The sequence below is a fragment of the Zalophus californianus genome, chromosome 3 (genome assembly GCF_009762305.2).
Source record: "Zalophus californianus isolate mZalCal1 chromosome 3, mZalCal1.pri.v2, whole genome shotgun sequence".
Lineage (NCBI taxonomy): Eukaryota > Metazoa > Chordata > Mammalia > Carnivora > Otariidae > Zalophus > Zalophus californianus.
Genome location: NC_045597.1, coordinates 107181801 through 107194421, shown reverse-complemented (window position 1 = coordinate 107194421; position 12621 = coordinate 107181801). Strand labels below are relative to the sequence as shown.

The following is a 12621-nucleotide window of genomic DNA, read 5'->3' as shown; positions in this document are numbered from 1 at the left end:
GCTTCAATACTCCCTTAGGGCAAATTGTTTCTTTTTTTCTGGCAAACCCAAGAAAATAGTCCTGTTTGTTATGCAACGTAAAGCAAATACTGTCTTCTCACTTGGAAATATTTGAGGTACTCTGGTTCCAGGGAATTAAAACCACTTTTGGGATAATCGTGAACACTTGTCTTTGTTAAAGATAGATTGCATGACTGCAAACAAGTTTGCTTTTGGAAAGAAAAAAGTGCTTTAGTAAGCAGGATAATGAGGACAAAAATTCAAAGTCCTTGAATGGATTGTGTCTCAAGAGGGTATGAGCGCCTGAGGTTAAATATCCACATTCTTGAAAGATAGCTTCACTGCAGTACTTTAGGCACAAGAAGGGTCAAATTCAGGTGGTCAAGCATGGAGCAGTTGTATAGGTATGTTCATTGACTGGAACCACATCATTAATGACTACTTGGATTGGGATCTTCTCTCCATTATATATCTACTAGTTATTTTTGTACATAATAGGCTATTAATTTTGGTTTATTTATTTAATGCTTGCCATATTACTGAACTCTTAATAATTTTCAGCAGATTCTTTGTTTTCCAGATATTTAGTCACAAAAAAATATTTTTTTCCTCAGTAGAATTGTCCCTTGTTTAAATATGTAGACTATCATATAGATTTTTTTTTTTTTTTTTTTTAGTTTTTAGTAAATTAGACTAGTAAAAAAATGTCGAGCTTTTTAAAAGTTAAAGAATATAAGATGATAAAGATTCAGGGCAAAGTGTACAGATAAAAGCTATTGCTACAGTTTAGGTATGATGAGGGCTGACATCCCAAATATTTGGCAGCCTGCAGTGGGCCATCCCCAATCTGAATGAATATCAAAAAGTTCAGATCATACCCTGGCCGGTACCCTCTACTGGTACATATCAGTCTTGGTATGTGATTTGTTAATGGCCTTACAGAATCTGAGGAAATAAAAATGAAAGCCTATATCTGAAAGATATTTTAGATAGTCGTTTTATCGTATTTATTAATGTGAAAATCAAAAATGTCTTCAAACCAGAAGGTGGTAGTCTAATTTATAGTAAGCGGTCTACATTATTATCTATTAAAATCAGTTCACCAGTTGAATAATTAGAAAAGGGAAACTAACCCACACAGTTAATCATTTGTAAAGCATTTTGGTAAGGTAGACTTAAGAGAAATTAGCAGGTATTTTAATTTCCCACAATATCCTTACTGGCTAACAATTAAACCATGTCCATTTTTGTTCACTGACATTGTATACTATGTCTAGTAACCTTGTGGCTAGACTCATAATAGAAATATAAGTACTTATCAAATTAGAACTTAAATTGTACCCAATTTATCGATGCTAATTCTCATATTATTTTATACATTTCCTTCAGTAGAGCTCCAGATTTACTTTGATCATCCATAGACCATTTTGCATATTTAAAGTGTCTTAGTATTTTCAGAGATGTATAACCATAATGACCATCAATTTGACAATATTTTCCTCACCCCACCCCCCAGGAAAAGTTACTTTTTATTCTCCCACCCCATACTCCCTAACCAGACAATCACTAATCTATTTTATGCCTTTAAAGATTTCATGTAAAGGAAATTCAGAATAAGAGGTTTAATGTAACTGGCTTCTTTCACTTAGTATACCATTTTCGTGGTTCACCCATGTTTTAGCTTATATCAGTACTTCATTCTTTTTTATTACTAAAATATATTCATTGTATAGATGTACCACAATTCATTCATCCATTCAGCAGCTGGTTGATATTTGGGCTATTTCTGCTTTTGGTTATCATGCATAAAACTCTAATGAACATGTGTGTTCACATGGATATACGTTTTCATTTCTCTTGGGTATGGACCTACCAGGGGAATTGCTTTGTCAAGTGGTAATGATATATTTAAAATTTTGAAAAACTGCCAGACTGTTTACCAAAACAGCTGCACTATTTTATATTCCCACCAGCAATGTATGAATGTTCCACTTCTTTGCTGAAACTTGTTACTTTTTTAAATTACAGTCATCATAATGGATGTGAAGTATGATTTTGATTTCCATTTTTGTGTTGGCTGATAATATCAAACATGGTTTATGTTTTATCAGCCATTTGAATACCCTCATTAGTACCTGGGTTGAAAATTGAGCCTGCTTCTCTGTCTTTAGATACTGCAGACAAAATTAGGATGCTTTATACTACTAATATAATTTCAAACAACAAACCTTCTGATACTTCATGGCTTTAGTAAATAAGCCAATGAGTAAGAGAATAGGATACTTTCAAGAGGAGAGGCCATTATGACGCTTTGCAGTTATAGCATATTCTTAAAATAAATATTATTTCCTGTTAATTTTGCTACAGGATTTAATCTGTGACTGTTGTTCCAGTCAGATGAATGGCAATGATTTGTACTTGTAGCTCCCTCCCAAGAGCATCTTCATTGCCTTTCCCATTTTGTAAGCTCTTATCCTGAACACTGTAAAGACAAGAAGGAGCTCTTGTCCCTTCTTCAGTTGTGATGAGATGAAGGTGTGTTCTCTAGGACGTCCTCTGGGTAGCTGTCAGAGTAGTTGTTGGTGTCAGTGTGCCAGGCTGATAGACTCAATTTCCTGATCCATTTCTGCGGAAATTAGAATCTAGGAAATTACCTATAGCCATGGTTCAGAGTTATTTGCCTGCCTTGTATTTTTTAATGAACTGACCTCCTCTTACTTCTACAAAAACATATCAGGACCTCATTCATGCTTAGTCAAATCTAATTCCCAGCTCAAAGGAGGTTGGAGGGAAGGGACCTCTGTCACTTTTTTTTTTAAATAAGTGCATGGAATGAAGAGGTAGTATTTTTACTTGGTTATGCATCACACTTTCAATATAATTATTTTGCTGAGGTAAAAAGTATGGAGTTGCAAAAATGGCACTGTTATTTATTTATTTATTATTTATTTATTTGTTTATTTATTTACTTATTTAAATTATGCCCATTTTACAATCTCGAGTTCCAAAGGATGTTTAATTCTGTTTAACATTTTAGGGCTGGTTGAGTGGACAGATAAGCATTTTATTTTAATTTTCAAACTACATAATTATCTGCCAGGATCAATAACTCCAAGTTCTTATTCTACCTGTTCAACTGATTCAGGAACCTTAGTATTCAAATACACACACACACACATACACACACACACACACACACGAACCCACATTGTGTGAAATAATCATAAAAGTGATATGAATGTCTTAATGTTATCTCAACTAAGATTTTTCATGATTTTTAATTTTACGTATGTCTTTAACTGGCTATTGGTTAATGACAAGTACAATTTATATAGAGAATTAGATATCTTTTTGAGAAAAAGTGCATTACTGAAATACTTTCAAATGTAGCACCAAATTATGATTAAGTGTACTGCCAGGTTGTCATTTATTACAAAAATAAAATAAAAGAGATTGTACCTGGATAATGAGGTTATGTACTCCGGTAAACCTGGACCTATGTCAACCATAGAGAATGAGAGTCGGCTTCATCTCAGTGGTGATACCAAGTGTTATTTCCTCATGCGGCAGGGAAAAGGTGGCCATGAAGATGATCTGTCAAAGCCAGTAGAGGGGGAAGATACAGAATGAGGGTTGATGAATGATTCTGATACGTAGATTTTTTCGGAGCTACACCATTTCTCATTCTGTTTGTGAATGATGAAAGAGCATAATGCTACTTACACTACTAATAGAGTTAGCTTCATTTCTTTTTTTTTTTTAATTTTTTATTGTTATGTTAATCACCATATATTACATCATTAGTTTTTGGTGCAGTGTTCCATGATTCATTGTTTGTTCATAACACCCAGTGCTCCATGCAGAACGTGCCCTCCCCAATACCCATCACCAGGCTAACCCATCCCCGTACCCCCCTCCCCTCTAGAACCCTCAGTTTGTTTTTCAGAGTCCATCATCTCTCATGGTTCGTCTCCCCCTCTGACATACTCCCCTTTTCTTCATTTCTAACATGGTTTGAAAGTGCAAAAGTACAGTGGAATGGATGATTTTTTTTATTAATGATGGAAGTAACTGTGACCATTTCCAATCTCCCACCTACTCACCTCAAGTAAGAATGCCATATGATTCATATAAAAAGAGTTTAACAGATTTCATTGTGATTATGTTTAATAATTTTTCTCCCATCATCTCTGGCCTAAGTTTCCATACTAATCACCCACATTAATTTCTTGTAAATTGTTTTGTTGAATGTGTGAGAGGAGGCCACTCATAGTAAATAACTGGTTATAAAATTCACCTAGAGTGAGACAGGTTGAAACTGAGTCATTTGTTTGATTCTAGCTTTGTGTAGATTGAGCATTGGTGATAGGGGCTATAAACCCATCTCTAAATGGTAGTGCTAAAGAATATAGGCTTTTGGAAGCAGATGAACCTGTGTTAAAAATCTTACTTTAACTCTGTCAGTCCTGTGACCATGGGTTTCAGTGTCCTTTTTAGGAAAAGAAGAACAATAAAACTTCACAGAGTAGCTTACCGATAAAGTGACGCATGCAAAATAGTTAGCACAATTCCTAGCAGAAAGACAGTGCCCAATAAATGGTAGCTAATAATTTTATTGTTAGTGGATTCTTCTCAGTTGTGTGTAGAAAAAAAAATGACAAAACTTAATCACATTAAAGAAATCTAGTTCAAAAGACTAATATTGTTTTGCACTCCAAATTCTATCGACCATCAAACTAAATATTTACCCATCTTAAACCTGAAAATAACTCTTTTTATTTACCTAATTTTAGAAGAGCTGAATAATTCTTTTCAGAGATTTTTTGAGAGAAATACAGTAGAAAAACTCTGCTTGTTATAATGTTAATTTCTTAGCATGACTGCCAAAGCTATAGATATCCTTCCCTGAAATTAAACATGCTAAGAGTAATAACTCTGAGAAAAACAGACAACACAAAGGAAAAACTATAATAATTTGGTTATACTAAAAAAGGTACTCAAAGCACCTCTGAAAAATAACACAGCTATCTTGTGTAATTGGGAAAACAATTTAAGAAATAATTACTCTTGTTTTTCACATTGTCTCTTTTATGTACTGGAACCTGTGTGCTACCATTTATCTTTTCTGACAACACTTAAAGCCTATGTTAGCCAGTAATTAATTTCATTTTCTTTTACTTTTATATCACATTAGCTGACTAGAATTAAAGAACTTATTGCAGTAACTTATTAAAACATTCTCTACCATTGTTTAATAGTTGGAAGTGTGGTGTTGGATTTGGCTTTTCAATACTCTTGTAGTTGTTGATGTGTTAACTTTTCCTTGATGTCTTCAGATATACTATCAAGATAAAATTCATTATGATTGTACTTCGATGGGAATCTCTACATATGATTTTCAAAAGCATCTGTAAATTATTGCACAGTGGATACTTTCTGAAAATTAATGATTGAGATATGAAAAAAAGAGAGCATTTTCTTAAATAAAATTATTTGCCTAATTGAGGTTCTTTTTCTTGGGGACGTGGTGAGACGATTCAGACTTTAGTGACATCATTTTGCAAAAACTGCTCTTGTGACAAATATACCAGTTCATAGCTCAGTTTTGCTGTGTGTAATCAGCTATCAGTTGTAGGCATCAAAATTAATATGTTTTTATTTTGGAGAGTTTGTGAAGAAATGATTGCTAAAATAACATGTAAATATATGAATATATCTTAAATTACTTTTCTGTCGAGAAACTGTCTTTTGTAGATAAAAGTGTAAATTTATTCTCTTCTTTCCTCCATCAGATGTGGGTTCTGTTGAAGGACTTGCTTATCACAGGGCTTGGGATACACTGTACTGGACCAGCTCCACTACCTCATCCATCACCAGACATACAGTGGACCAAACACGGCCAGGAGCATTTGACAGGGAAGCAGTCATTGCCATGTCAGAGGATGACCACCCACATGTGCTAGCCCTGGATGAATGCCAAAAGTAAGAAACAGTGAATTGTTATTTCTTCATTATAAGTCAAAGATTATCAAAGATATGTTAATTTTAAAAAGAATTAACTTTTAAGACACAGGTATTCTTTGAAGTTTTCCTTTCCTGATTCATAAAACTATTTTTTAAAAAGAGCATTGTAAATGTGAATAATTAGAATCCAGGCTTGTGAAATGCCACGTACCAACTCCATGAGAATTCCAGCAAAAGCAAATTTAAATGATGAAAGGGAAAATAGAAACAATACTGTGATGGAAAAGGTATATGAAGAAGACACTAATGCATGGGTGATTGAGATGATAAATCTGAAAAAAAAAAAACCTGTTAACATGTATTAAAAACTAAAAGATGTTTCTATAATCTAATTAAGTAATTTTAACAACTTGGAATCTCTCCAATTGAAACACAGAAAACAACAATAACTGTGTGCAGCTATATTTTCAAAAACTTGACAAGAGTCTAAATTTACCACATGTGTTTGATGACATATTGTGCAGGCATTTAAAATAATACATACAAAGAATTTGTGACAAGAAGAAATACTCAAGCTATGGTATAGAGTGAATAAAAAACAAAACAAATTAGAAAAAAATCATGTTTGGGGTGGATGCCATAAGGAAGCAATTTTATGAAAAAAGAAGAACAAAGCTTGGGTTATGCAGAAAAAAGATTTTTATGAAGTTCTGCTTTCATTCAATATTATAAGAATATTTTACTACTGGAAAGTCCTTTTGTTCTTAAGCAAATAAACATCAGACAAATCTGGCTTTCACCAAGTAGAAATAGAAGAGCTCTTTTTTAGACGTGGTAAAGAAAAAAATGAAGGATAAAAAAACAATTACTGATAAACATTGACCCTGACCACTTGAAAGAAGAAAGGACTGCATAAATTAGTCAGTGTGTGAATAACTATATCTGGACACTCTGACAGAGCTAGAAATGAGATTAGATTTAATTCAGTTAACACTTTCATCTTAAATGAAGACTCTGAAGGTTGAGAGAAAGCTGATTCCTCACAAGCTCTGGTGATTTAGTTCAGATGGACACAGGCTTTCAGATGCCTGGGGGGAGCTGCTTCCGTTCACACCACGGACCTATCACAATACAGCTTGTTGTTGAATCAACTGCTTTGATCTTGAGGGTTTACCAGGAGAATCTTAGGACAATAATAAGTGTCTGTAGTTAATCAAAGGAATTTCTAAGACAGTTTTGAAATAAACATAAGGGAGATGACTGACAATATTATATATGATTAGTTTTAACTGATAAGTGCTTTATCTTGTATTTACTACATAAGCTAAAATTACACTTCCATCTAACATACAGTGAACTGTAAATTAGAATTAAACACATCAAAATGTTTTAATTGAAAAATTATATATAACTAAAATTTAAAGTATAAAAATATTTTTTGTTATACATATCAATGACACTTTCAAATCACTTTTGAAAATGTATGTCAGTTGGTGAACAGAAATTTTAAAATAAAATCTTAAATTCTAGGTTCAAAACTTGGTTCAATTACTATAATTTTAATTACTCAAGCTCTCTGGCCTCTGTTTTCTTATTTGTGAAATGAAAGGTGAAATTAAAGGAATACTAATACCTTCAGAAATTCTGTAATTCTAAAACCAATAATTTAGGAAAATACTGCAGACAAGTATACTTAATACTTTATATTATATGCATAACTTTTAAAATGTTTTAACTATTTTTCTTTCACAAGTCACAATGTGTGGATAAAACTACTGTGTAATTTAAGAAAGTGGAATGCCATTTGTTTTTGCAAATTTACTCATTCATAGGACAAAATATTTTTGACACTTGCTCACTTAGAACACTTTCATGTTGCACAGGATAGGTTAAAAGGCTATGAAACATTTTAACAAAGAGCATAGTTGACCCAGCTTTTCTCAATTGGTGGGAGTTATTTTAAATTAGCAAATAGAAAGATTTTTGTTGTGACTTGAATATTGTTCAGTAATAAGTGTTTGCATAATACTAAAAAACCACATATTGAAAATTTTGTTGGTTATAATTCTGCACGACCTTTAAATGATAAGACATAGAAATGGTATATATAATCTTGCTGTAAATATTAAATATTATTTCAAATAGTTTTTGTCAACATATATTAAGCATGTTTTTTTTCAAATATGTAAAATAGCCTGCCTGTCAGCCTCTCTCTCTTCCTCCCTTCTTCCTTTCCTCCTTTATTCCTTGTTCTTTTCTTCCTTCCTTCCTTCCTTCCCACCTTCTCCCTTTTTCCCTCCCCTTCCTGCCTCCCTCCCTCCCTCCTTCTTTCCTTCCTTCCTTCTCTCCTTTGTTCCATTCTAAGCAGCAACAGTCAGTCCTCAAATAAACTCTTAGGGACAGTCCTATAGATAAAATAAGAGACAGAAGAGCTGTTTTTGTAAAAATAGGGATTAGAAACTGGAACTCTACAGACTCTCTATTTTTCCAGTAACTTGTAAAGGCTTCCCCAAAGAACAGGTTGACAGACACTGATTTAAAGCATTCTATAAAATCTCTAAGTAACAGATAATACTTTTAGGGAGTTGAGACTAACCTCTGGAATTCCAAAATCAACATTGTCATTTATTTAAAAAATCACACTGACAAAGAGAGAAGAGAAGAAATTAAAGAAATATAGTAGTTTATTAATTGTATTTCTCTAAGACATATGCAAAGGAGAATGCAGAATCTAAAAAGCAAACCAGGAAAGAGAAGGAGATTTTGATATTTGCCAATTAAAGAAAATAAATATAGTTAGGTTAAGAATGATGTCTAAAGCAATTATACTTAATCTGCTGAAACATGATATTAATTAAGTTAGAATACATTCACAGAAGATTTAGGATAACTGTTTCATCCCTAATTAAAATAAATTCTCACTATACATCAAAAGGACTCAATTTAATCAAATTATTTGAGAGAATGTACAAGATAATTGTTTTTCAGAAATAGTTTCTAGATTTTAAGAAACTGAGAAAAACATACATGCATATATAATATACATATCTCCACTTATTACCTAGACTTCCTTAGGGGTCAGAGAATATGAGATAAATAATTTTGCTTTTTTTATAAAGAGCTTGACATCACCATATTTCTACTGTTTCTGTTGTTAATGAAAATTTTAACTTATTATCACAATTTTCATTTTAATTAGTTTAATGTTTTGGACCAACTGGAATGAACAACATCCAAGTATCATGAGATCTACCCTGACTGGGAAAAATGCTCAAGTGGTGGTCAGTACAGACATACTCACTCCAAATGGTCTTACCATTGACCACCGTGCAGAGAAGCTGTATTTCTCAGATGGCAGCCTAGGAAAAATTGAAAGATGTGAATATGATGGATCCCAGAGACATGTAAGTTAACTGAGAATTTCTTGATTATAGATTTAAGCAATTATACTTTTGAAAAAAAATATACTCTGTACTTGCCTGAAATATGTGTATCAAGAGATTTCAAAATATGTAATTGTTTGGGGGCATCTGGGTGGCTCAGTTGGTTAAGCGGCTGCCTTCGGCTCAGTTCATGATCCCCAGGTCCTGGGATCGAGCCCCGCATCGGGCTCCCTGCTTGGCGGGAAGCCTGTTTCTCCCTCTCCCACTCCTCCTGCTTGTGTTCTTTCTCTAGCTGTCTCTCTCTCTCTGTGTCAGTTAAATAAATAAATAAAATTAAAAAAATATGTAATTGTTTGAACAAATCCAATTGAATATAAGGTGAAAAAGAAAACTGGATAATATTTTTGAAAAATGTGTTCATGTGCATTTGCTACCATAGAGACAGTCTAACTCTTAGAAACTTTATTCTGTGCACTGATGGTGAAAATGTAAATTGGTGCAGTCACTATGGAAAACAGTATGGAGGTTCCTCAAAAAATTAAAAACACTAATACCATATAATCCAGCAGTTCCACTTCTGAGTATGTAAACCAAGAAAACAAAAATACACACTTGAAAAGATATATCCATTCCTATGATGATTGCAGCATTATTAATAGTAGGTGAAATGTGGAAGCAACCCAAATGATAGCCAAATGAATCAAGAAAATATAGTATATTTATATAATGGAATATTATTCAACCACAAAAAAGAATGATGTTTTGCCATTTGTGACAATGTGGGTGGAACTTGAGGCATTCTGCTAAGTGAAATAAATTAGAAAAAGGCAAATACCTTATGACCTCCCTTATATGTGGAATCATAAAAAACAAACAAGTAAACAAACTAAGTTCATAGATACAGAGCACAGACTGGTGGTTACAAGAGGTGGTGGGAGTGGGAGAAATGGGTAAACTGTTTTTTTTTTCCCTTAGCTTAAATAAATTAAATATTTTTAACAAAATAAAATAATAGCTATTGAATGAAAATTAGCCATCATCAGTAAAAAAAATAATAGTAAAATAAAAATAAAGGCCAATCATTTAATCTTCATAAATTTTAGTTTTTTAATATGCAAATTCTCTACCTAACCTTCAAGGTTATTATGAGGATACAGTACAAAAGTATGTGCCCAAGAACATAGCAGAGAAACTCTAAAAGAAGCTATTGGATAATGCTTTTCAAATGGCAGTCAGGAAAATCATTGTCCTGGATGTGGTATTACTTTCTCGTAGGGACTGATACAGAAAATGCTTCCATAGTGCCTTATAGAAATGCTTTATCCACTTCAATTTATTTTTTTTTTATATATACCTGCTTTGCTTTTACCCCCACAGTGTATTCTTATGTATGGTAATTATAGCCACCCTAAGTGGTTCAGTCATCAGACCTCTAATATAACTTAAAAGATTTCTTTTGATACTTAAACAATATATGCCTAGTTAAGATTTCCACTCTCCATTTTGCATCCCTGTCTAAACCAGGATACTTTCTGGCTGGCTATAGTGAACAATATTGTATTGTATATTGAAAGTTGCTGAAAGATAGATTTTAAATGTTCTCACCTGCACCACACACACACACACACGCACACACACACACACACGCACACACACACAAATTCTAACTACATGAGGTTATGGATGTATTAACTAACCTTATTGTGGTAATCATTTTGCAATATATAGAATATCAAATCATCATGTTATACACTTTAAGCTTACATAATGTTATATGTCAATTATATTTCAATAAAATTGGGGGGAAAAAGATTTCTGTCCTGTAGAAATGCAAATGTCGAGAGGAGAACATTACTTTAAAGGCTATGGTTTTATCCTACCACAGGACGCTAACCAATTTTGTCTCACAAACTTAGAATTACATTTTACTTTCCCTCTACTTTTATCATCAAAAAAAAATCTGATTTGGCCCCAAAACTGGGAAAGTATTTCAAAATTTATTACATTTTTACATCCATCTAGATTTCATTATCTTTATCTTCATTGTAAAGGAGCGAATGTGTCCCACTCATCTGGCCTTTAATAAATATGCATCTGGATAGTTGAATTATAGAAACCATAGGACTGTATAATGCAACAAGGATTTCAAGGTTATATAATCTCTAGTAGCTTCTGCTTTGTTCTGTCTTTGAAAAAAAGAAATTCTGTAGAATTCCATTTTAACCAATAGCATTTTTTATTTAATAAAAGACATATTGAATACTGCAGAGATTTTTCTGTTACATAAAGACATAGGATAGAGAAAATGTGTTAACTTTTGACTATAAATACAATCCAATCTTGACATAAAACTGTTTTCATTTCTTCTCTCCGTTTTTTTTTTAATTGAAGTATGGTTGACATAGAATATTGCATTAATTTTACAGATACAACATAGTGATTCAACATTTATAGACATTACAAAATGATCAATTAGTTTAGGTACCATCTGTCACCATATAAAATTATTACAACATTATTGACTGTATTCCCTATGCTGTACTTTTGATCCCTGTGACTTATTTACTTTATAACTGGAAGTTTGTACCTCTTAATCCCCTTCATCTATTTTGCCCATCTCCCCAACTCCCTACCCCTGACAACTACGGTTTGCTTCTGTATCTATGAGTATGTTTTTGTTTTGTCAGTTTATTTTGTATTTTTGGTTCCACATGTAAATGATATCATACAGTATTTGACTTTCTTTGACTTATTTCATGTAGCATAATACCCTCTAAATCCATCTATGTTTTCACAAAAGGCAGTAGTTCATTCTTTGTTATGGCTGAGTTAATATTGCAATATATATATTTTACATGTTCTCTATCCATTCATCTATTGATGGGCACTTGTGTTGCTTACACATCTTGGCTATTGTAAATAATGCTACAGTGAACATACGAGTATGTATATCTTTTCAAATTAGACTTTTTGTTTTCTTTGGATAAACACCCAGAAGTGGAATTACTGAAATAAATGGCATTTCTATTTTTAGTTTTCTAAGGAAATTCCATACTGTTTTCCATAGTGGCTGCACCAATTTATATTCTCACCATCAGCAGATGACCATTCCCATTTCTCCACATCCTTCCCAACATTTGTTATTTCTTGTTTCTCTGATACTAGCCATTCTGGCAGGTATACGCTGATATGTCATTGTGGTTTTGATTTGCTTTCCCTAATGATTAGTGATGTTGAGCATCTTTTCCTGTATGCATTGGCCATCTGTATGTTC

General features: G+C 32.9%; 1 protein-coding gene across 1 annotated transcript in view; it reads left to right on the top strand.

Moving 5' to 3' along the window:
- LRP1B (LDL receptor related protein 1B) overlaps positions 1-12621 on the top strand; it is a 1883216-nt gene that overhangs the window by 1515396 nt on the left and 355199 nt on the right. Inside the window, 2 exon segments of the mRNA XM_035726875.1 lie at positions 5793-5982; positions 9164-9368. Coding sequence (XP_035582768.1) covers positions 5793-5982; positions 9164-9368 — 395 coding nt within the window.